Genomic DNA, 24458 nt, shown 5'->3' with positions numbered 1-24458 from the left:
CTGCACAGTAGACAAGCAAGCCTCCTCCTCTCAACACCCTCTTTTTCAACTCCAAACCTCCATGTCAGATTTGTGAAAAAAATAACCACCAAGCACTTGACTGTTACCATCGCATGGATTTCTCATACTAAGGGAGACACCCCCCTGCTCAGCTCGCTACTATGGCTGCCCACACACATGTGCAACAGGAGGATGAACCATCTTGGTTCTTGGATAGCGGTGCCAACAATCATGTCACCTCTACCTTGGAAAACCTCACTATTCAACAGCAACCATATCAAGGCCCTGCTCAAGTTACTATAGGCAATGGTGGAGGTTTGGACATACAAAATATTGATTCCTCAATTCTCAACACTTCACAAAGTTCTTTATTGCTGTCCAATATATTACATTGTCCTAATGCCTCATCTAATCTTCTTTCTATTCAAAAACTGTGTCAAGATAACAATTGCTACTTTATCCTAATTGCATCATATGTTGTTGTGAAGGATATGCAGACCAACAAGGTGCTCCTCCAAGGTCCAAGTAAAGCAGGTCTTTATCCTGTCCAATTTCAACCATTTCCATTCAATAAAATGCAGAGAACGTCCTTATTCACTGCTTTGCTAGGAATTACAACCCCTCTTCAAACTTGGCATTCACGATTAGGCCATCCATCAGAATCAATCCTCTAGCAGCTCACTATTAGCTCCTTAATTTCAGTTTCTGGCATTCACAAGTTCAAGCATGTTTATGAATTTTGTCAAATGGCTAAAAGTCATAAACTTCCCTTCTCCATCTCTACTCATCACTCCAGCTACCCCTTAGAACTTATCCATTCTGATGTGTGGACTTCTCTTGTAATGTCAATTAGTGGTTATAAATACTATGTTCTTTTTATAGATGATTATTCTTAATTTCTTGGTTATTTTCTCTTGATAAACATACATTTCCTGCTGCCTATCTCACTCAGAAGTCTACTCCTACTACTACCTCACCTGTCACCTTCCCTCCCATGATTGACTTCTCTCCACCTGCTTCTACTCACACCTTAGACAACACTTTGGTGGACTTCGCTACTTCTGCATCAACAAGTATGTCCCCCTCCTCATTACCATCTATTACTTCTTCATTACATTCCTCAATTGAGCCTTTCTGTAGGTCTGGACCTCTCTGAAGCAAATCCATCTCTTGACCAGTCAGATATTGCCCCAACCATTCATGACCCATCCACCAGCATTGCCTTACCTACTGCCCATCCCCCTCTAGTAAAATGGTCACTCGTTCTCAAACCAACTCCCACAAACCCAAATAGTTTCCTGACTACCATTTCTACTCCTCCACCAATCATCCCCTCCAAGCCTTATCCTTCACACTCCTCTCTGAGCCTAGAACCTATAAACAAGCCTCCAAGGACTTTAATTGGACAACAGCTATGCAACTTGAATTTGATGCCCTTCTTGCAAACAAAACTTGGACTTTGTATCTTAAACTTCCCAACACACATATCATTCAAAATAAGTGGGTTTTCAAACTCAAGCAGACGGTGGATGGAACCATTGAAAGGTACAAAGCCCGGCTAGTAGCCAAAGGCTTTGATCAAGAGCATGGAGTTGATTACTATGAGACATTCAGTCATGTTATTAAGCCTGCCACCATTCAGTTAATTCTTGCATTGGCAATTCATCACAATTGGGTGATACAACAACTTGACATATCTAATGCCTTCTTGCATGGTCACCTTGAGGAAGAAGTTCACATGGAACAACCAAAAGGGTTTGAAAACCCTATGCTTCCAACTCATGTGTGCCACTTATACAAGTCCCTTAGCTCCAAAGGCTTGGTTCAGGCGCCTCTCCCAAAGCTTACTTAATCTTGGCTTTATTGGTTCTCATTTGGATACTTCTCTATTTTATTTACATCACCCTACTGTCACCATATTTATTTTCATCTATGTTGATGATATTTTAGTTGTAAGCAACTCCCCTCATGCAGTGAAGGAACTTCTTCATCAATTGAGCCGTGACTTTGTAGTGAAAGATTTGGGACCACTATCATACTTTCTGGGCATCCAGGTTCATCGTACCTTAAACCAACTTCATCTTCATCAAAGTAAGTACATTCTTGACCTGCTTGAAGACACTAAAATGGCTGGTGCCAAACCAGTCTCAACACCATGTCTATCGGGTAGCAAGATGTCTAAACATGCAGGTCACCCTATCCCTGATCCATCCATATACAGGCACATCATGGGAGCATTACAATATTGCACTCTAACTCGTCCAAACATTGCTTATAGTGTCAATCAATTATGTCAATTCCTCCATTGTCCTACTACAGTCCACCTCACAATTGCCAAAAGAGTGCTTAAATACCTCAAAGGTACAATTGAACATAGCCACCATTACACAAAAGGATCTCTAGCACTTCATGCATTCTGTGACTCAAATTAGGCTGGGAGTCCCCAATGAACGCAAGTCCACAATAGGTTATTGCATCTTCCTAGGTCCATGCCTCATTTATTGGATGGCAAAGAAACAACCAGTCATAGCAAGATCAAGTACCGAGGCGGAATACAGGTCAATGGCCCTAACTGTCACAGAGTTGTATTGGGTGCGCATGTTATTCAAAGACTTGGTCTTCTACTCAATTCCCCTCCTTGCCTATGGGTTAACAACCTTGGTGCGCTATCATTATCCTCCAATCCAGTGTTTCATGCTCACACAAAACATATCGAGGTAGATTATCATTTTATAAGGGAGAAAATCTTCAACAGAGATATCCTTACTCGATATATTCTTACACACTCACAACCTTCATACATGTTCACTAAGGGACTGACAGCATCCAGATTTTCCTTTCTTCGTAGTAAGCTTATGGTGCAACCTCTCACCATTAGCTTTGGGGGGACCAATTAAATAGATAAGTAACAAAACAGAATCCATCCCTTTGCATGATACTCAACAACCAGATATTGAAGGAGATATTGAAGGACAAGTCTGTTGTAACAATAATAGTTTGAATAGATCTTTGAACTACTTATCTGATAAGTCTATTATGTAGATCTTTATGTAATCTTTCTGTTTTGTTATTTTGAAATTCTCTTGATCGTGTAAACTACTATAAATACTAATGAAATTCTTCTATCTGGTATTCCATTGAAACCAGATCAATTCATCTATTTTGACTAAAATAATTTATCCTATTTTATGATTAACTCTTGATCGATTATAAAACTTGATGTGTAAATGCAGAGATAGAGATTAAGATATGGACTTGGGGTAAGTTGAATTTGTTCCATAGGGACAGTTGGGATTCAAATGTTATTCAGATTAAAACCAAAACAGAGTTTAAAAACAAAAATAGATTAGTTTTAAAAACTACATGGAGTTGTAACAGAAACTAAAATGGAAATCGACTTGAAATTGAAATAAAAACAGAAAGAAGAGATTGAAAATATAAGAGAGAGAGAGAGAGATTAGAGAAGTCAAGTAAGCTTTTGCAATTAATCCATAATGTAGATAAATTCTGAATAGAACTCAATCCATGGAGCAAGTCATTGCTCATGGATCGAAAGATGGAGCAATTAAATCTAACGAAAGTAACTAAAAGTTATTCATGAAAATCCTAATCTGATTGAGATTACTTAACCTATATTACGATTCTTTACAGAAAATAGTCATTCTTGAACTTATCTAAGTAATAGCTATCACAGCTTGATCAGAAATATAAGCTAAGGGATTGAATCAAAGGAGAATTTACAAAATATTTAACAAGATGACAAGAATAATGAATCTAAAACTACATTAGAGGGATTAATTTGCTCTGACTTTTTTAATTTCTCTAATGAGAATTTAGCCAATCATTGCAAGAATTGTAATTGCAGAAAATAATAAAAGAACAAAGACATGGGTGAAGAAAATAATGATTGATCTACAATCCTCCTTTAATAGCTCTCAAAAGAATTACAAAGAGTATGAATGGATCACTCTTGATGTTCTCACTACACTCAAAAGCTCACCCAAAGAAAAATTACAGAGAATTAAAGAAGAAAATTACAGAAGAAGATAGCCCTTTTCTCTGAAATCAACCTCTCAATTTATAACATTTGTATTCGGGTAATCGGGTCGATTTGACGGATGATTTGATTCGAATGACCCAATCAGTTACAACCACCGAAGCAATTGAAAACTTTTGTGCGAATCTTGAGGATAGATTCCTCGAGATGACCGCGACGCGGTCTTACCTAGCCGCAGCGTGATGATGTGGCACCCAAATCAGCAAGCTTTTGGCTGATTGCTTCTTCTTTGCTCGCATGTTGTAACAGTAATTATAATCTCTTTTGTTGAGTTTCTGAATGTGTCATTTTCACCTGAAATTGGTAACACATTATTGTTAGCTACATTAATTGGGGATTTAATAGTATTCAAACTTTTATAATCTTGGTGAAATTAAGGTCCCAAAGTGAAATTATTGGGACCTTATTAACTCTAATTTGCATTCTTTTTCACTGTCAAGTATGTATCATGATTGTTCTTCACAAATTTCATAGGCCAGATGTTATACAGTTAGAAATAGGGATAGTATTCTACTGTCATCTATTTTTTCATGGGTGAGTTTTAAGGATGGAGAAATTGAGGAAGATAATGCCCAAAGAATCAGACTTGTATGCTTAGACTAAAGTACACTTCCAGAGTGTTTTTTGGCCCATGCATATCAATGGAATCAAAAGTTTATCAAATGGACTATTAAGAGATCACCCAAATAACGTAACAGAGTCTTTTGAAAATTTATATGGAAAAGGAAAATGTTGGAATGACACACACGGAGATACAAAAGTGACACAAATGATGTGGTGGCGCACACATAACCGTAGATTCTTTTACTCGTATCTTGCGGAAAAGCATCTATGGTTATGTGTGCGCCACCACATCATTGTGTCACCTTTGTGTCTCCCTTTATATCACTCCAGCAAGACTCTATGGAAAATGCTGGAATGACACAAACATAGACACAAAGGTGACACAATTAAAGTAATGGTGGGGGTGAGTCGGGACTTACTGTGATTCTCACATTTATGACGTGGAGGTGTGCACATAACTATAAAAGCTTTTTTATTTGTAGCTCAAGGAATTATATCTATGGCTATCACATCAATGTAATGTAGTGAAACAAAGTCCCGTAGTATTTTCTTTCTCACATTACTAATGTGGAGGTGCAAACATGGTCATAGATGTTTTTCATTTGTATCCTGATGAAAAGAATCAATGGTTCCATACATACATCCACTTCAGCAACGTGAGTCAATTGTAATGTTACTCCAACATGACAAGCCAAAATTGCCTTTCAGAAAAATTATATATATATAGAGAAATGTTCAGCAACAAACATTTTGGCAAAACATTTTTCAAAACATGGGTTAGAGGTTTTGGAATGGGCTGATTTTTGGTGAGGATGATCTCTACAGTGAGGAGATTATCATCACCAAAAATCAGCCCATTCCAAAACTTCTAACCCCATCAAAAATGGTTTACAAAAAATGGACGGTTCACAATTTTTCAACTTGTAAAATGGAGCTAGAAGTTTTGGAATGGGCTGAGTTTTGGTGAGGATGATCTCCTCACCGTAGAGATCATCCTCACCAAAAAGCAGCCCATTCCAAAACCTCTAACCCATGTTTTGAAAAATATTTTGCCAAAATGTTTGTTGTTGAACGGGACCCATATATATATATATATATATATTACCAAAATGTTTTGCCAAAATGTTTGTTGCTGAACGGGACCCATATATATATGGGGGGCGTTCAATGGCCAACTTTTTGGCAAAACATTTTTCAAAACATGAGTTAGAGGTTTTGGAATGGGCTGATTTTTGGTGAGGATGATCTCTATGGTGAGGAGATCATCCTCACCAAAAATCAGCCCATTCCAAAACTTCTAACCCATGTTTTGAAAAATGTTTTGCCAAAAAGTTTGCTAAAAAGTTGGCCCTTGAACGCCACCCTATATATATATATATATATAGGGTCCCGTTCAGCACCCTAAGTTTTACCACACATTTTAACAAACGTGTTTTGTCTTACATGGGTTAGAAGTTTTGGAATGGACTGATTTTTGTGAGGATGATCTTTATGGTGAGGAGATCATCCTCACCAAAAATCAGCTCATTCCAAAACTTCTAACCCCATCAAAAATGATTTACAAAAAATGGACGGTCTACGATTTTTTAACGTGTAAACATGGGGCTAAACATTTCGGAATGGGCTGATTTTTAGGGAGGATGATCTTCTAATCATAGAGATCATCCTCACCAACAAAAAACGTTTGTTAAAATGTGTGGTAAAACTTAGGGTGCTGAACATTTCCCATATATATATATATATATATATATATATATATTTTCTCTTCTCCACAAGGTGCAATTACAATGATGTTTCTCACAACTGCCATAGCTTGGTTTGCCTAAACAGGTAGACAGATAGAGAAATCAATTCTCTACTTTTGACTATCAAACTTTCTCTCTCTAGAAAAAGTTGAAGTGGAGAGCTTGAGCCAGAGCCCGGGTGCATTGGAGTCCCTCCTTGAGGCTCTAGCTCTACAAAAGGGCAGTTGGGAGGGAATGCCTACCACGTGCTAGTGTGTTGGAGTTGCTCTAAGAAGCTAATTATTGAATGTTTTATTTTTTTCTATTCCTGCATGAACTCCTTCAATTGATTGATTATCATGTATGAAGTTTTCCAACAACTTTACTTTCAAAATTTGATGCTCAATAATTTGGGTTACTAACAAAAGAAAATTGTTCTTATTTTCGCAGCGAAGAAAAATTCATTCCCAATTGTCGTGGTTATAGTTGTTCCTTCAATCATTGCAATAGCACTTCTCTCCACCATCACTGCATACTATTGTTTCCGAAAGAGAAGGGCATATTATCGTTCCCGAAAGCCAAGGGCAGAGGAAAAAGTTTATGGTAAGTAGTTATTTTTTATCATCTAATCAAGTATGACAACATTAGTCTAAGTTGATACCACTATTTATGTGTTGGCCTAAACAATTTGGTCATCAAGGAAGCCACTAAGGGAGTGTATGATTTTCTACCAAATATTTTCTCAGGAAAATGAATTTCAAAAAAGAAAAAATTTTTGATTATTGTGAAAAAGAATTTCTCAAGTCAAACTACATGTGCTTGATTACACATAGGAAAACATTGAAGGTGAATTATCCTTTATGGTTGGGGTTGGGGCAATCATGAGAAAAAACATGTCAGAATTTTTCCCTGGCAATTTTCTACAAATATTTTCCCACCCTGACCTGTAAATGTGTTTTCTACTAAAATATGTAATCAAATGCATGTCAACTGTATAATTTTCTTATGGAGAAACCTGATTTAATTAGATTGAACCCTACCACATTACTACACAAAATGAGAATTACTGCACCAGCAAAACCTTTAATTTTCAATATTATCAAAGAGATTACCATCAAACACAATAGTTAACAAAAAATAAAAACTTGTGACATAAGCATATTTAGAAGTAAAAAAAGGAGATCAACAGAGTCTTTTTGCTTCCCTCCACAAGTGCTTGAATGAGAAGAGCTGTGCTTCTTTGCTAATGTTTCTCATAATGGATCTAACTCTCCAAAGACCCCATAAATGGCCTTTATTTTTATTGACGCAAATGATGGAACAACGCCTATTTTCATAGATTTACTCTTGTTTGTGAAGTTTTTACTCATATTTACTTCACTTTTGGAGAAGATGAGGGGGAGATTAGAACCGTGGAATCCTTGCAATTTGGCTTTGATATAATAGAAGCTGCTACAGATAACTTCTCTGACGCTAATAAACTTGGTCAAGGTGGATTTGGTGCTGTTTACAAGGTAATTCAAAATTTTATCAAGCAAAAAATCTGTAATTTTATATGAACCTTAAGTGTCTTTGACTCAAATCTTATAGCATCTCAAACCAGTCTCTATTCTTCATATATAGAGAATGTTTTGCGTAATCCAACTTCAACCGGTCTTCAAATTTGCAGGGGGTGGATTTATAAAGACCCCTTTGTATCACCATTCACTTTCTCTAATTTTCATTTTTGTAATTTTCCTTCATTCATCTTTTTTAAATGTGGTCTCTATCCTTTCACGTTTTCAAAACAATCCTATAACTTATTTCAAATTTCTTTTGGGTCCTTTTGATAAAAGTGAAAATTTTAAATCAATCCACACCAACAATGATGGAAAGATGCTTTTTTGAAGGGTCTGGCTGGAGGAGATCTTAAAAATTCTTGAAGGATGTAGTGAATAATTTTATAAACATTCAAAAATAATTTATTTTATTTTATTCATATGATGGTAATAAATTCTCAGGGTAAACTATCCAACGGACAAGAAATAGCTGTGAAGAGGCTTTCAAGAAACTCCGGGCAAGGTGAAGAACAATTTAGGAATGAGGTTGCCTTGATGGTCAAGCTTCAACACAGGAATCTTGTTAGGCTCTTAGGTTTTTGCATCGAAGGAGAAGAGAAGCTATTGATTTACGAGTTTATGCCCAATAGAAGCCTCGATCACATTCTATTTGGTTTGTCCTCTCTACTCCATAAATTTTTTACTTGTGTGTATGAGTGAGTGAGAGAGATTAACATTATCATAATCAAGTCAAATCCTTGATTCTTCTTAAAAATTCTTAGAAGTAAACATCATTTTTTTTCTTCATCTAAAGCATTCTTCGAACCTAAGTTTTAGAAGGAATTTCAATAATTAATAAGAGTTTGGGTCGATTGCTAGTCTTCTTAATATATTTTTCTCTTCCATTCTTCGACTCTAAGGGGACCAGGATGAGAAATTGGGATGGAATCTTTTCAGTCAAATCTTTCTTTTAAGCTCTATTTTCCAACTCCTTTGTTAACTACCTGTTGAGCTTCTGCAATTTTGGGTTACTGGAAGGTGGCTTTCAATTATTTTAGTAGAAAATTTAGATAGGATCTTGAGTATCGATCATAATAACTATCTCTTGGGCTATCATCATTATTGTTTTTGTATCATGCATAAGTAATTAGGGAATTCGTCAAGCACTTTCTCATTTATTGCATTTTCACCTAGGCCATTTAGGGAAAAAAAAACTTCGAAGCGCACATCCCGCTTAAAAAAATTGAAAGCACCATGTCCTTTAGATTACACATGGTGCTTCCAAGGAGGCATTCCATATATTAACCAAAAAATATGTTAACCAACCAACTACTCCAAAAGACCGATCTGTTGGAGAGGGGAAGAACTATTAATATAAGAGGGTCACGGAGCTAAAGAGGGGTACGACACAACCAAGAGTAGGGGAAAATATACACTCCACACTCCCCCTCAACCATAAGAGTGGAATGATTCAAACTTCGTAACCTATATGAACCTAGTACTCTTATATCATGTTAACAAACCAGCTACTCCAAAAGACCGATCTGTTCAAGAGGGGGAGAACTATTAATATAAGAGAGTGATAGGGCTAAACTAGGGTATGATACGCCATAGAGGTGAGGAAAATATACACTCAACACTCCGTCTCACCCATCAGGGTGAAAAGATTCAAACCTGTAACCTATACGAACCTAGTGCTTTGATACTGTGTTAACCAACCAACTACTCCAAAAGACCGATTTGTTGGATAGTGGGAGAACAATTAATATACTAGGGTCACGAGGCTTAGCAAGAATATGACACATCCCAGAGTGGAAGTAGGATGTGAAGTAAACACAAAGGCCACATGTCATGTTATGAAAGGGTTCTAACTCAGGCATTTGGTCTCATTTCACTTCCCTCTTATATATGCATTTGGTCTTCCCTATGTCTGTCATTTATCTTTCTCAGTCTTCACACTATACAGCCTTTTTAAGTAGAAAGAGGGTATACTTTGGTTGATGATTCCTTATGCTATTTTCCGGACCATTTGGAAGGAATGTAATTATCGTGCTTTCTAAGGGGAGGGAGCATTCTTTCAACCAGATCATTATGACTTGGGTTCAAGTATTATTTTTTAGTGCAAGAAATCTATAGAGGTTTAGATTTGAGGTTTACATATTCAATTATGAAAAGATTTATTTCGAAGGATTGTAGATGAGTGGATTGACTTTGCTTTGTAGTGTGTTTGATTGGATTGTCCACTGCTTTGTCTTTTCATTATATAATTGGTTTTTTTAATTTGGGGTAGGTTTTCTAAATATATTATTTCTCCTTTTGATAATATTGTTGAAAAAATCTTGAATGTATAATTTTGGGATACAAAATAAATTGAAGAGAATGAACATGAAAACAATAACCAAGAAATCAACCACAACAAATGGATTTACATGGAAAATCATAAATCCGGTGATAAGAATTGAGCCATAGAACTAATTTCACAATGCTTAAAAAGGCCCTTTGTTGGATAGTGGGAGAACAATTAATATACTAGGGTCCGAGGCTTACAAGATATGACACATCCCAGAGTGGAAGTAGGAATTAAAGTAAACACAAAGGCCCACATGTCCATGTTATGAAAGGGTTCTAACTCAGGCATTTGGTCTCATTTCACTTCCTCTTATATATGCATTTGGTCTTCCCTAATGTCTGTCATTTATCTTTTCTCAGTCTTCACACTATACAGCCTTTTTAAGTAGAAAGAGGGTATACTTTGGTTGATGATTCCTTATGCTATTTTCCGGACCATTTGGAAGGAATGTAATTATCGTGCTTTCTCTAAGGGGAGGGAGCATTCTTTCAACCAGATCATTATGACTTGGGTTTCAAGTATTATTTTTTAGTGCAAGAAATCTATAGAGGTTTAGATTTGAGGTTTACATATTCAATTATAAAAGATTTATTTCGAAGGATTGTAGATGAGTGGATTGACTTGCTTTGGTAGTGTGTTTTGATTGGATTGTCCACTGCTTTGTCTTTTCATTATATAATTGGTTTTTTTAATTTGGGGTAGGTTTTCTAAATATATTATTTCTCCTTTGATAATATTGTTGAAAAAATCTTGAATGTATAATTTTGGGATACAAATAAATTGAAGAGAATGAACATGAAAACATAACCAAGAAATCAACCACAAACAAATGGATTTACATGGAAAATCATAAATCCGGTGATAAGAATTGAGCCATAGAACTAATTTCACAATGCTTAAAAAGGCCAAAAAAAGCTTTTCAATCTTTGTCCCATAGAAACTAATATAAATACCCTAATAAATTAGGGTTAGCAAACCTACTATCATAAAAGTAAGGTTTTGCCCATTTGGCCCATGGATTGATTAAACAGCAACTCCTTGTTGACTAGTACCATAGACCTCCATTGACCAAAACAAATATATACATTCTACATCCTTACATAAAAAAAAAGCCTCTAATGTTTGCTATATTATTTTAGGCCTAACTTTTTTTTTTGGATGAATTGTAGATCCAATAAATGGTTCCAATTTGAAATGGGAAACGCGTTACAAAATAATAGAAGGGACTGTCCGAGGGCTTCTCTATCTTCATGAAGATTCTCAACATAAGATTATTCATCGAGATGTCAAAGCTAGCAATGTTTTGTTAGATGCAGAGATGAACCCAAAAATTTCAGATTTTGGCATGGCAAGGCTTTTTGTAATGGACCAGACTCATGGCAGTACTAACAGAGTTTTTGGAACATAGTAAGTACTGAACTTCATCTTTAAGCTCAAATAAGATAGTCATGATATCAAGATAACGATATTACATTATTTATATAAATTATTAAAGCTTGCTAATATCTTTCATCTCAATTGATTTTAATTATTGGTAATGGGATGCAGTGGATATATGGCGCCTGAGTATGTATTGCATGGGTTGTTCTCAGTAAAATCAGATGTTTATAGTTTTGGTGTATTGCTTCTAGAGATGGTGAATGGTCAAAAAATTAGCAGTTTTGATCAATCTGAGCATAATGATAACCTTCCAAGCTATGTGAGTATGACTACTTGATTGAATTTTATATATATATATATATATAGGGTCCCGTTCCGTGGCCAACAGTTTGGCAAACATTTTGGCAAACACTTTTTCAAAACATGGGTTAGAGGTCTTGGAATGGGCTGATTTTTGGTGAGGATGATCTCTACGGTGAGGAGATCATCCTCACCAAAAATCAGCTCATTCAAAACTTCTAACCCCAGTTTACAAGTTGAAAAATCGTGAACCGTCCATTTTTTGTAAATCATTTTTTATGGGGTTAGAAGTTTTGGAATGGGCTGATTTTTGGTGATGATGATCTCCTCACCGTAGAGATCATCCTCACCAAAAATCAGCCCATTCCAAGACCTCTAACCCATGTTTTGAAAAATGTGTTTGCCAAACTGTTGGCCAAATAACGCTACCCATATATATATATCATTGAGAATCCATATTAAGTGAGAATGTCTTGAGTTCTAGAACTTGTATTTAACTTTAATGAATAAATGTTGAGTTATTGTAGGCGTGGAGACTTTGGAAAGAGGGAAGAGCTTCAGATTTGATCGATCCAACATTGAAGGATTCCTTTTCAATGAGCCAAGTGATTAGATGCATCCACATTGGGCTATTATGTGTTCAAGAAGATGTTGCAGACAGACCAACCATGGCATCTGTGTTTCTTATGCTTAGTAGCTATTCTGTAACTCTCACATTACCTTCACGACCTGCATTTTTTGCTCATAGTAGGACGGTCTCTGACATGCCACTTAATAACTCCAAAGCTACTGTGTATGAAGTGTCAATTTCCGAGTTATATCCCAGATGATTGTGGATTATTGGTATCACACACAATTAAATATAGTTTGTGCGACATTAACTAGGGCCTTGAATCTACTTTGAGTTGTTTATGTTAGCCAGAACGTTTGAACTGAAGTAGCCAATTAATGCAACAAAGTTCTTCATATGTAAACATGTATGTTTTGCCTTTCAAATAGTTTGTATTAAGAATTTTAGTAGTTATCAATTCTCCAAGGCAAAAAATAAAGGAAAAATTAAAGAAAATGAGAGCAATATACATATATATATATATATATGGGAAATGTTCAACAACAAACATTTTGGCAAAACATTTTTCAAAACATGGGTTAGAGGTTTTGGAATTGGCTGATTTTTGGTGAGGATGATCTCTACGGTGAGAAGATCATCATCACCAAAAATCAGCCCATTCCAAAACTTCTAACCCCATCAAAAATGATTTACAAAAAATGGACGGTCCACGATTTTTCAACTTGTAAACTAGGGCTAGAAGTTTTGGAATGGGCTGATTTTTGGTGAGAATGATGGTGTAGAGATCATTCTCACCAAAAATCAGCCCATTCCAAAACCTCTAACCCATGTTTTGAAAAATGTTTTGCCAAAATGTTTGTTGTTGAACGGGACCCTATATATATACTGTAATATAAAATCTTCCCTACGTGTCTTCTATACGTGGGTACTTAAGTGTATATATACTTAAAACAAAACCACTCCTAAACAAATAAAACCACTAATAAAACAAACCAACTCCTAAACATTTAGAAAGAACTCTAATATTGATGGAAAATTAAGACTTCAGTTTGGTTATTTCCAACAGTCTCCCTTTACTCCATATTGGTCTTTGAACACCACCATCCCCATGGCCATCATCATCCTTTCAATTGTTCAAAATACAATAGTTGAGGCTTCATAAAGGTGTCAACAGCTTGATCTTTTGAGTGGCAAAACACGATCACAGTTTCATTGTGTCCTTCACAAGATCACAAATGTAGTGAAATTTGATATCGATAAATTCCGTGAAATCCTGAATTCATCAACAATATAATCATCAATTTATTTATCTAATTATAGCCTCATTGAATTATAACTTTATCTTATAACTATTGGCTGACAACCTTGCTTTGAGACTGTCAACATCTCAAAGCCTTTCTATCCTCCACGTCACTCAGTTCATATCTCCACGTGCTTTAGCCAAGTCCAGCCCACACGTGCGGGGGCGTATTTAGTTTAGTCTCACATTGGACACAAATTGCGTTGTCTCTCTCCATTCAAGCTCCTGGGCCTCTTCACTCATTGCCAATTGGTTTTGAGTTAGACCCCCAAATTTCTCAACTTGTATTTAGTTTTAGAACTGTGATAATCTGACTTAGCCATGTAGCATACTCAATTGACACCCTTGACATGACAGGCTCAAGAACCATTGATCTGCTCTCCTCGAAATATAGAACTATGGTTCCCCATAAAAAGGTGCAGTTTTGTATCCCAAGGAGAGCAGAGGAGAGTAAACCTACGGTTCTTGAGCCTGTTACATTAGGGGTGTCGGTTGAGTATGCCACGTGGCTAAGTCAGATTATCATGACTTAATTTATATACCCTACTCCTCTATCCAACGAACAGTTGAGATACGAGAAAATGTACTGACAATTTATGGAGAAAATGAACCCTTCATAAAACTATACTAATCCCTAGGAAATTTGAAATCAGATGCACGTTTGAAGGGCTGTTATGTACCACCTCAGATTAAAAATAGGAACCGTTAGGAAAGCAATTACGGGAAAAAAAGGAAAAAAGAAAAAAAAAAAAAAATTCTAAATTTTTTTATCTAAATCTTTTGATTTGTTGACGATTCTGCATATCCCAAGGCAAATGATCTACGGTTCTGTGATGGGGGTGTCAAAAAATCATTATTCTAAACATATCATGCACTCTATTCAAATAAAATGATTTTTTATTTCCCAAAAATACCCTATAATGCATTTAATGTGATGAGAAATGTGAATAAAATTCCTGAAAATATCACACCAATTTATTTTTTTATTGTTTGATCTTTTGCTTTATATATTTGTCTTTTGCAGCATGAAGAACAAGAGTATTAGATCTATTGTAGATGATGTGAGATGGATAAAAGTATAACTCTGTTCTCACTTAATCAAGGCATCATGCTTTAACCATTTGTATCTTTTTTAATAAAGAAAAAGCTTTTAAGAATTGGTCACAACTCTCAGGCTCTGCTTTGCTCCATGACAAGTGGAGTAGCCCAGTTTGAAGCCTTGGATAATTCAAATCAATTCAAGTCTTGTTGGAGCCCACACAGAAATCATATTGGACAATTTTTATGGCACAATGAGTTGTTCATACCATAGAGACCAACCTCACAAAAAAACTCATTCACAGCGACAATCCTAGAATTACTGAAAAGTTGACTTGAGATTGAAATATTCTGACCATCGAATTAAACTATAGCTTCAAGTCAAATCTCATGTCGGGGTAGACGTATTGGATTAAAAACAAAGTATTTTGGATTGGACAGAAGAGAATTTAGAAGTTCTTCATGAAAGTAGAGAAGACCATGGTCCAATACGTTGTATACAAACTCAGGTTTGGTTGGTCTTGAGTTGAGTTGTCCAAAGTTGCAATTGGCCACTCAGGTTTGGTTGGTCTTGAGTTGAGTTGTCCAAAGTTGCAATTGGCCTTGGGTTCACCTCCAACCTGATATGATGTCGCTCGGGCTAGCACCCCAATATGTATGAGAAAAAGGCGAGAATGCTTGTTAAACGCGACATCTTCAGTCAGAATAGTAGATCCCAAATCCAAACAATTATGCCAACTTGTATTGAAGGCTATTGATATCACTTCTCTTAATAATTGTTGATTGTGTTATTATGAGGTCTTTTATTATTGCCAATAGGAATCAAAATTTTGTTCTGTGTTTGAAATGTTCTAGTGGAACATTTTAATTTTGGCCGAGACCAGAAAGAAACATTAAATGTTTCAGTTTTTCTCCTGACCAGAATACTGCCTCAAAACAAGAATTTGAACCTGATTGCAAGTGTTCATATCCAACATTACTATCTCAATTTGCTTTCTTTTGAGCATTCCTCTCATTCTTCTTAAAACCTTCACGACTTGTGCACTCCTTTCAATTGGGACAATAATCAACCTTTGTTGGTGAACAAACCATCTCAATCGATTTTTTCTTAGTGTACAGCATATTGGTACTAGAAAAATAAAATCGTCGTAACATTTCAAATATGAAAGAAAAATCATTCGATAAACTACACAACATAATAAGAAATCCATGTATCCTTCTCAACATAACAAAAATTGTTCCTAGTAGCGGCCATCTCTCTCTCTCTCTCTAGATGGGGCTGGGTGGGACATCAAGGGTAGTTCCAGCTTGAATTTGGCCCCATCCTATAAGTCGCCAATGCTTCTCAACCCGTCGGCTGAGGGCAACCTTCTCCCCTTTGCTAGTGCACACGGGAGACGTGAGTTGCAGCTTAGCAAGATCATTCTTTACAGCAATAACTCGAGCACCTGTTGACATAGACCCAATGTTCAACATCAGGATCTCACCTTTAGCCAGCTTTGAGACTTTTCCTTGCCTCTCTGTACCCTTGGTTCTGACTCCAAGAAGCCGTCGAAGAAGGAAAAAGTTCACCTGAAAAAGTTGGAGAGCAAGAACAAAGTCATTCATCATTACTCATATTTTACAAGGCATGCGCAGAATAAGCAACATAATGATCTCAGTGAAACAGATGGAACAACAATCTTTTGTTTCTTGGTTTCACTGTTTCAAAATTTTGTCCAACCTACCCTAATTAATCACAGGCAACATGGATAAGACGATTTATTTGAAGAAACAACTGCTATTAATACAGTTAGAAGAGGAACCCTGATATATTTGCAACTACACACGGAGCCAAGGTGCAGAATCAAGGAGTCAGGACAAAACTCAATCTACTTGGATGTTGACCAAACTATTTATTTCAGTCTGTGCAGTAAAAGAAAACTAGATTCAAGTACAAACCAAATGGTCTAGCAAAGAATATACAAGTTGTTTATGTCTTCAACCTATCCAGTTGTTTTTGGCCAAAAACAGTAGTTTTGATGGGGACCTAACTGTTAGCAAGTCAACAGATTCATGACATGACATCATGTCCCACACATGAGAAGATACAGATGCAGAATAGTAATAGTAATTTTGCAGGTTCAGCTTCTTACCTCGAGTTCAACAAAAACTTCCGGGAGTGACCCAACCTCCCCAAGAACTTGACCCACCAGCCTATCAGCACGTGTTAAAGTGGGGTCCATGGTGGTGCCAACCCCAATGAGACCTCCCGGCACTGCAAACTGCAGCTCATTTTGCTCAGCATATAGTGAAACTATTCTTGAATATATTGGGGTGCACCTGATGTTACCATTCTCATCTTTTACAACAATCCCAGGACGGACCTCGATGAATTGATTCACCTTCAAAACACCCTACACAACACCAAACTTGTTCAATTAAGATTTAAAGGGAATGGGATTCATGAGAATTTTGCCTCGTTTATACAAGCACTGCACATATAGGGGAATCATAACCACCATTTGGTGGGACCTACTAAGATCTCCAAAAACCAAGTATTGGCCTGATAGGATACCGTAACCATTTAATTTATTGCACCTGGCCAATCAGGAAAGAGTGGAGAAAACTCTGGAGATAAATTGATAAAATAGATGCTAAAGATCATCCAATCAGGCGGATCGCTTGGCAAAGTAGTTCACCCATCAAATATTGTATGTGCATCTAGCATGTTACCTCTATTGAAAGTCAGGATAAGTAGCATACCCTAAGGATGCTTCCACCAGCAACACCACCTTTTATCTCATCAACCTCGGACCCAGGTTTATTCACATCGAAAGAACGAATAACTATCATATTTGGTGGTGAAATGAAGTTCCTTTCCGGGATTGGGATCTTTTTTACAATGTACTCACACACAACATCAATATTGTACTTTAATTGTGCAGAAATTGGTACCACTGGTGCGCCATCAGCAACTGTTTTCTGCAAAATTCCAGTTTTGAAATTAAGTTCAGCAGAGTGAAGTTGGTAATGGAGGTATCTTGCACAAGACAATGGTCCAAGACAACAGACCTGGATAAACTTCTGGATAGCTTCATGCTGGTTGATGGCTACATTTTCTTGAATGAGATCAACTTTATTTTGAAGGATAATTATATGTTGGAGACGCATAATTTCAACAGCGGCCAGATGCTCGGAAGTCTGCGGTTGGGGACAGCTCTCATTGGCAGCTATGAGAAGTAATGCTCCATCCATAATTGCTGCTCCATTGAGCATGGTAGCCATGAGAATATCATGACCCTAAATAAAAGGAAAAGAAAGCAAAAAATTCAGATCAAGTGTAGATAAAAACCACAAACAAAGGGTAATATAACAATAAGGGTATCCGTGCAAATTGCACTGTACGTAATTGGAGGTGATTCTGATGAACTCAATGCAAAACATCTATCCTCATTCTATTGTTCATTATTTTCCTGCCACAGTAACAAAGACAATAAAGCCTTCTCCCAAGCCAAGTCTTTTGGTATTTAGACTTGAGAGTTAGTTTATATTTGCTTTCACTGTCTCCATCCCAAAAGAACGTGAATGGAGACAGTGAAAACAGATATGAACTCACTTTCAATAATAGAAGACTTGGCTTTGGATAGAATGGAATGGAGGAACAAGGTTCGTTTTCAAACCAAATCAAATCTTTGGGATAAGGAGGTGTTGGTTGAGTGATAATACCTACTGGTGGGCCATCTTCAATTCAGCACCACATGGATACAAGATATTAACTAAAGGGCATTATGCTCTTTGATGAGGGATGTGGAACGAAAGAAATAGCAGGATCTTTTAGAACATTGAGCAATCCATGCAGAAGAGAGGGTTTTTATTTTTCTAGTGTGAAGTGTTATAAGGAGTTTAGGGAAGCGTTTTTTTTTTTTTTTTTTAATTCTGTGGGGGATGAGAGTGGGTATGAATCTTGAAGATATGCAATGTGTTTTGGTGTGTTTGCACTCTCTTGGGTTGGTCGTCTCAATAGCCCAATTTATCTATAGTAAAATTCTCTTACTATTACAAGAAAAATTGATGGTACTTCAGGTACATAACTTGTCAATAACTAATTTCAATGTGTTAAACATGACTAGTTTGAGTTATCAGTTCCCTCCTTTTCCTAATTATTTTTTCAATTCATTACCATTTGTGGTTGTTTGACCCTTTTTTTCTTTTTATAAATAATTAGGAACATAGGATTACATTTGAATGTGAACTGAAAGTAATTTTGAACATGATCCACTATAAGAAAGTTCATAAATACAGTTCTATAATTCACTGCCAAGAAAAAATATCACACACGGACTTAAGTAATTCACATTTTAGCTAGCTTTCAAAAGAAATAAATAAATTCGAAAGCCTATATTAACAAAACAGGATCAAGTACAATATAGAGTAGCAATTATGCCTGTACCACAAGATTCTATGTACATAACATCTAAAACAATCACCTTACCGGGCAATCCACAAAAGAGACATGTCTCAATAACTTCATTCTTGCATTTTCAAATCCTGGAACATCACATAGTGGACTATCTTCTTTTCCACTGCCATACGCCCTGTAGACAAGTTGTGAAAAGAAATCATAAAAATCTGACGATAATGAAAAAAACAAGGTGGTCTTGGATATCGCCATACTTGTAGCACATAGGCCGCGGGCATCGTTCATCTTCACACTTGTATATTTTCGCATTAGCATACCCAAGCTTGATTGTAATGTTACGCTCCAGTTCATTTTTAAATCGGACAGTCTGCAGACATAACAACCAGGAAAGGGTATGGTTCAAGATTTGTGTACACATACTTCTATGGAAATGATTAGGGGAATAGCAATGCTGGACCATGCTCTAGGTTACCAAATCTTTCAAATATGAACTTGCTGCTAAAAAATGAGAAGATTAATAATCAATTAATCCTTTGTTAACAAAACACACAGACAAACAACAAACTTATAACATGTAGCATATATATTAACCAGGCCCAAACCAGTGCTGAACCAGGTCCAAATATCATCTCAAACAGTAGGGTAAGGCAATGCATTAATAAAAAGAAATTTTGAGATTTGTTTGGAAGAAGAGTATTTCATGAATAATATTTTTTGGGGTTGTTTTATGATCATTTTTGTGAGAAGGATTGTTGTGATTTTCTGGAAGAAAGGAGCATTTGAGCAACGCAATGGTTAGGAATTAGGATAACCCCTAGATTAAGGTTGTATATTTAAACCCCATCACAGAAGAAGGGGTGAGAGGGTTTTTATTTATTTTTCTAAAGTTCGGAAAGCTTTGGGATCCCATTATTAGGGTTCTATCAGTAACTTGTGTAGGTCATCAAACTTGACTCCAACTACTACAGCCACCATCAGCAAAAATTCATTCAGTAACAGCATAAGGGGCACTTCTTTTTCTTGTTTCCAGGAGTGCGTTTCTAGTGCAAGGTGTCTCCCTTTTTTATCAAGAAATTTCATCTCTTTCACTTCACCATTTTCTGTTTAATTTTGGCGAAACCATTTTTGAGTTTTTAATGGTATCAGGGCCTTGAAACCAATGCTTAGTGAGCATCATAATGACTTTTGCAACCAAGTTACAAAAACTTTAAGAGCTTCATTAGATCTTTGCAATTTGCTTAAACTCAACATTTCGGGTGGTTTTGACACTAGACAAACACACAAAATTGCTAGATTGATGTGGAACGAAACAGGATGTAGCTTCTTTAATTTCAATACTACTTGTTAAACATCAACCTAAACCAAACAAGTCCTAAAGCGGGTCCATTCATTGTCCGATGGAGGACGTAAATGCATTATACTGGAAGATGGGAGTTTTGGAGCTTTTTAAAAGAATGGTACTTTAGGAATAACTAGTTGTCATTGGTCTGTTTGGGACCTTTTCTATGATAAGGGTAGTGTGGTCTCCAGAAAGTATATGGAGGATTTATATTTTTAGGAGTGGGGTTTTCTACACAAACCCTAATGTAAGATGATGGGAAAATTTTTGATCAATTTCTAAAGTTGAAAAATAAGGATAGGTTCCCCTCGTTAAGTATCTATAGGTTGCTCAAGCAAGTGATCGAGCTTGACTCCAACCCCGATCATCACCCTATGCAATAATTCATTGAACCTAACGACCATCTTTTCTTTTTTTTTTCTTTTAACCTCTAGAATGGACCTCAGATATTGGGCAGCCCATCTTAGTCAATAAATGTTTCCTCTTCATTTTGCACTTGCTTTTGGCTTTACCAACTTACAACTCCACGGTATTGTTTCAACATTTTACTCTTTTTTTGTATTATTATTGTCAAATTCCAGCTTATTTGTAAGTATGCGAAAAACTTGGTAATGTGTTGCTTCCTCTTGGCCTTGAGAGACATTTTGATTACACTATTAACATGAAGATCAATTAACAATAAGTCAATAACCATACCATGTCTTGGTATTCATATAATATAATAACTTAAATTTGGGTTGCACCCATGGTACTTTTTTCTGAATTCTAAGACTACTTAACTTACTAGATTCACAAATTCAACTAAAAAAATAGGCAACCATCAGCACACCTTCCCATTAAGACCAAAACAGGAAAAATATCAATGGAGACCAAAGACAAAGGAATTACCTGAACACCTGATATCGCTTTTACAACAGTAGATTTTCCATGTGCCACATGACCAATAGTGCCTAAAGCAATAAAATTTAAACTAAATGCATCACTTCCAATCTAAAAAATATAAACTTTATGCAAAAACCCAACTTGAAGATATTAACCATACATTCAAATAGGAAAAAGAAAAAATCCACAAAGAATTCTAGGGAAAATTTACCAATATTTATTGTAGCCTGGCGAGAGATGACTTCAGGTGAGAGTGGATGTAACTTAGTTACATCCAGTTTACTTAGATCCTGCTCCATCAACCCTTTTCTAGACATCTTTGATCACGTTTGAAGACTGAACTTCCACACAAAACTAATCAGTGATTGAAAGAGAAAATTTGGTTATAAGTCTTTGAATCATTTGGATTGAAAACTAGCGTTTAATGCTTCAGAAGTCCAAATAACACGATTAAGAACTAAGAAATGAAATAAGATTATTTCTTGCAGATTACATAACCAAATCATATCGAAACAGAAACAGAATCAACATCTGGAAAGGTAGAAACAAAGAACAAGAACAGTGAAGAAAATCAGAGATAAAAATAGTTAATCAAGTAGTAGAATCGACATACTTGAATTTAGTAACCTACACGAGAGTTGTCTGTTTCAGCTCTTGGTGACAGTGAGGCGAAGAGAAACGAAAGGTGCGTTTTTTCGCTTTAAATCCAGCAGAACCCTTGCCTTGGTGTGCGTATAGCATTTTAAATAGGGTGTATATGGGCCGGGCTGGTCTTGGGTGGGCTTAGCTTAGATTTGGCCAACTTTGAGACAAATTTGCTACTTCTAGTCGTGATATTAGGCCCGGACTCACCCTTTCTGAACCATGCAAAGGAACTCTTGAGTTTTCGGGGGCATTGGATTCTCACCTATTGTGCTACGTGCGGCAATTATGATAAGTAGTATGAAAAGAGAAAAAACAAGAAAGAAATAAAAACACACAGATTTAACGTGGTTCAACGGTGTACCTACATTCACAGGAGTGAGGGGATGAAATTTCACTATATATAAAATTAGGATTACATCATATGAATTTATAATAAATCCTAACCATACAATAAGTATTAAAAAATTTCAATAATACCCATGTACCGTTCCGCGAGGGTGTTGCCCCCACACCTCCAACTTATTAATTGTCCCTAACAATCCAAAAATACAGATGTCGTCGTTCCGCTCTGTTCTAATCGCAACGCAACACTCCCCTCTCTCCACTCCGCCATCCACCTGCTTTTTCTATATACGGGTTCCACTCAATGAGCCACATGCTACAACATCGCCAATGTTTGCATTACTCAAGTGGACATTCTTACTTTTCCTTTGTCCCAATTACACATGCGAGTGTGAGTCCCTTTCTCTGAGGCAAAACGCTCTCTTATCGATGCATTTTTACATCCCACAACTTTGATAGATCACTTACCATGGTGAGTCAGTTATACAAGGATGTCCTCTTTGGATTGACTTTCTAACGTTCAAGGGCAAGAATCCGAAATGATGGATATTTTGGATTGAGCAAAATCAGTAGTTGAATGGCCTCATCGACGCTCATATGGTTTCTTTGGACACAATTCATCTCACGGGTGATGCCATCTCTTAGTATTTTTGGATGAACTGATTCATTGGACTCATTAGTTTGCATCAGTACCCGCGCTATTGTAATTCGTTTTGGTTCACGTGAATATATCAATCCAACATGGGCACTTTCTAAGCTTTGACAAACTGGCACATTTTGTGAATGTCAAATACATTTTGAACACATGACAAATAGTACAACAAGCCTTCTTGAAGATTATCTAATCAATTGTTTTATTTTAGATCTTAGGGATGACTTATAGTGGAGGTTTGGATGCTTTGAAGTATTTTGTTTTGACCCTCTATTTAAAGGAATCGATTCTAGTTTTGCAATACTACTCTGTCAGACATCCTAAATCTAAACTTGTATCACACTGCTTTTCACAATCATTTGTCAAGCCTTCAAATGGATTATGACACCTCTTGAGTCAGAAATTGGCTTCCTCCTATTCAACGACTTCCCCGCTAGAGCAAGTGGAGAGATGGTCAAATGATCTTTATTTCAATTGTGACAAATTATTCAAATCAGGACATCGTTGCAAGAAACCCCCAACTACTCCTTTTAGAGGCCGATACAAACACATTTAAGGACAAGATGGCTATTGAAAATATTTTGATTTGAGGACAAATCGTTTTGTAGGGGAGGTGGATGTTAGGATCCCAAATTTTATTAGGATTTATCTACTATTTCATCTTATGTTTATATAGGGCTCCCCATCATTATGTTTCTATTTTGAATAAACTCCTTTGGAGGACGATGAGTTTGATTAGGATTCTTGTTTCAAGAGTTGTGAAGTTATAGGAGTCTAGTTGCTTTTTGAACAAAGAATGTATAAATATAAAGATTATTGATATATATATATATTGGAGGTACAATACCCCTTGGAGTGAATCAGACATAGATAGAATTAGGAGTGCAACTTGGTTCGATTCAAACCGAGAATCAAACCAAACCAAACTGATAGCTTTGGACTGGTTTCGTTCAGTTTGGACAAGTTATTATTCAGTTTTGGGTTGAGAAAATGGACAACCGATCAATTTGGTTATGTTCTCGGTTCAAGGCTTCTATAGAACCGAACCAATCGTGAATCGAAGCCTTGATGATTTACAACTTTTTAGGAGTTAGGACATAGATTAATGATTTTTTTATGAATAGATTAGTGAATATTTTTTTTCTTATTCTTGGATATATTAATGACGTATTATATGAAATTTCATGTTTATTATTTCTATTCATTAAAAATATCTTGCTTCCAAAGAGGTTTATAAGATATTGGCAATCCATTGAACCGAACCATACCAAACCAAACCAAACTAAATTGACCTTAGTTCAGTTCTATGGGAAAATTGGTTTGATTTTGGTTCTTATTTAATAGAACCGATCTATGTTAGTTCGGTTCCGATTT

General features: G+C 36.3%; 2 protein-coding genes across 8 annotated transcripts in view; one reads left to right on the top strand and one right to left on the bottom strand.

The window, feature by feature from the left end:
- The window catches only part of LOC147390250 (cysteine-rich receptor-like protein kinase 10), a 28632-nt gene extending 15691 nt beyond the window's left edge, over window positions 1–12941 (top strand). For 2 of the 4 annotated variants that reach the window (XM_086458427.1, XM_086458425.1), the window contains exons 5-10: window positions 6796–6948; window positions 7735–7859; window positions 8346–8556; window positions 11403–11640; window positions 11782–11932; window positions 12441–12941. In XM_086458427.1, coding sequence (XP_086314553.1) covers window positions 6796–6948; window positions 7735–7859; window positions 8346–8556; window positions 11403–11640; window positions 11782–11932; window positions 12441–12743 — 1181 coding nt within the window. In that variant the 3' untranslated portion in view covers window positions 12744–12941. The remainder of the gene's footprint in view (window positions 1–6795; window positions 6949–7734; window positions 7860–8345; window positions 8557–11402; window positions 11641–11781; window positions 11933–12440) is intronic. The other 2 variants (XM_086458426.1, XM_086458428.1) reach the window with 2 other exon arrangements.
- Window positions 12942–15945: 3004 nt separating this feature from the next.
- Window positions 15946–22219, bottom strand: LOC147390249 (eukaryotic translation initiation factor 2 subunit gamma-like). Of its 4 annotated transcripts, XM_086459535.1 has the most exons (9): window positions 22077–22219; window positions 21657–21781; window positions 21452–21513; window positions 19479–19591; window positions 19297–19399; window positions 17877–18104; window positions 17568–17786; window positions 16958–17218; window positions 15946–16394 (listed from the first exon to the last, which is right to left on the bottom strand). In XM_086459535.1, exons 2-9 carry the CDS (start codon window positions 21760–21762, stop codon window positions 16092–16094), a joined length of 1395 nt encoding a protein of 464 aa, XP_086315661.1. In that variant the 5' UTR covers window positions 21763–21781; window positions 22077–22219; the 3' UTR covers window positions 15946–16091. The 4 variants fall into 4 exon arrangements, with proteins under 4 accessions (XP_086315661.1, XP_086315658.1, XP_086315659.1 ...); XM_086459532.1 differs by having other exon boundaries at window positions 17568–18104; XM_086459533.1 differs by having other exon boundaries at window positions 17568–18104; window positions 22059–22169.
- Window positions 22220–24458: the final 2239 nt, after the last annotated feature.

This window comes from Akebia trifoliata, chromosome 11 (assembly GCF_017979445.1).
Source record: "Akebia trifoliata isolate Shusen 1 chromosome 11, ASM1797944v1, whole genome shotgun sequence".
NCBI lineage: Eukaryota > Viridiplantae > Streptophyta > Magnoliopsida > Ranunculales > Lardizabalaceae > Akebia > Akebia trifoliata.
Note: the sequence above shows the minus strand (reverse complement) of the source record. Positions and strands in the feature narration are given on the sequence as shown.

Coding starts and splice junctions, on each gene's coding strand:
- LOC147390249 (XM_086459532.1), bottom strand. CDS start 21,762: ATGTCTAGAAAAGGGTTGATGGAGCAGGATCTAAGTAAACTGGATGTA. Junction 17,219..17,567: donor CTGGTGGAAGCATCCTTAGG/GTATGCTACTTA, acceptor GGTGTTGTGTAG/GGTGTTTTGAAGGTGAATCA. Junction 16,395..16,957: donor AAGTTTTTGTTGAACTCGAG/GTAAGAAGCTGA, acceptor CAACTTTTTCAG/GTGAACTTTTTCCTTCTTCG.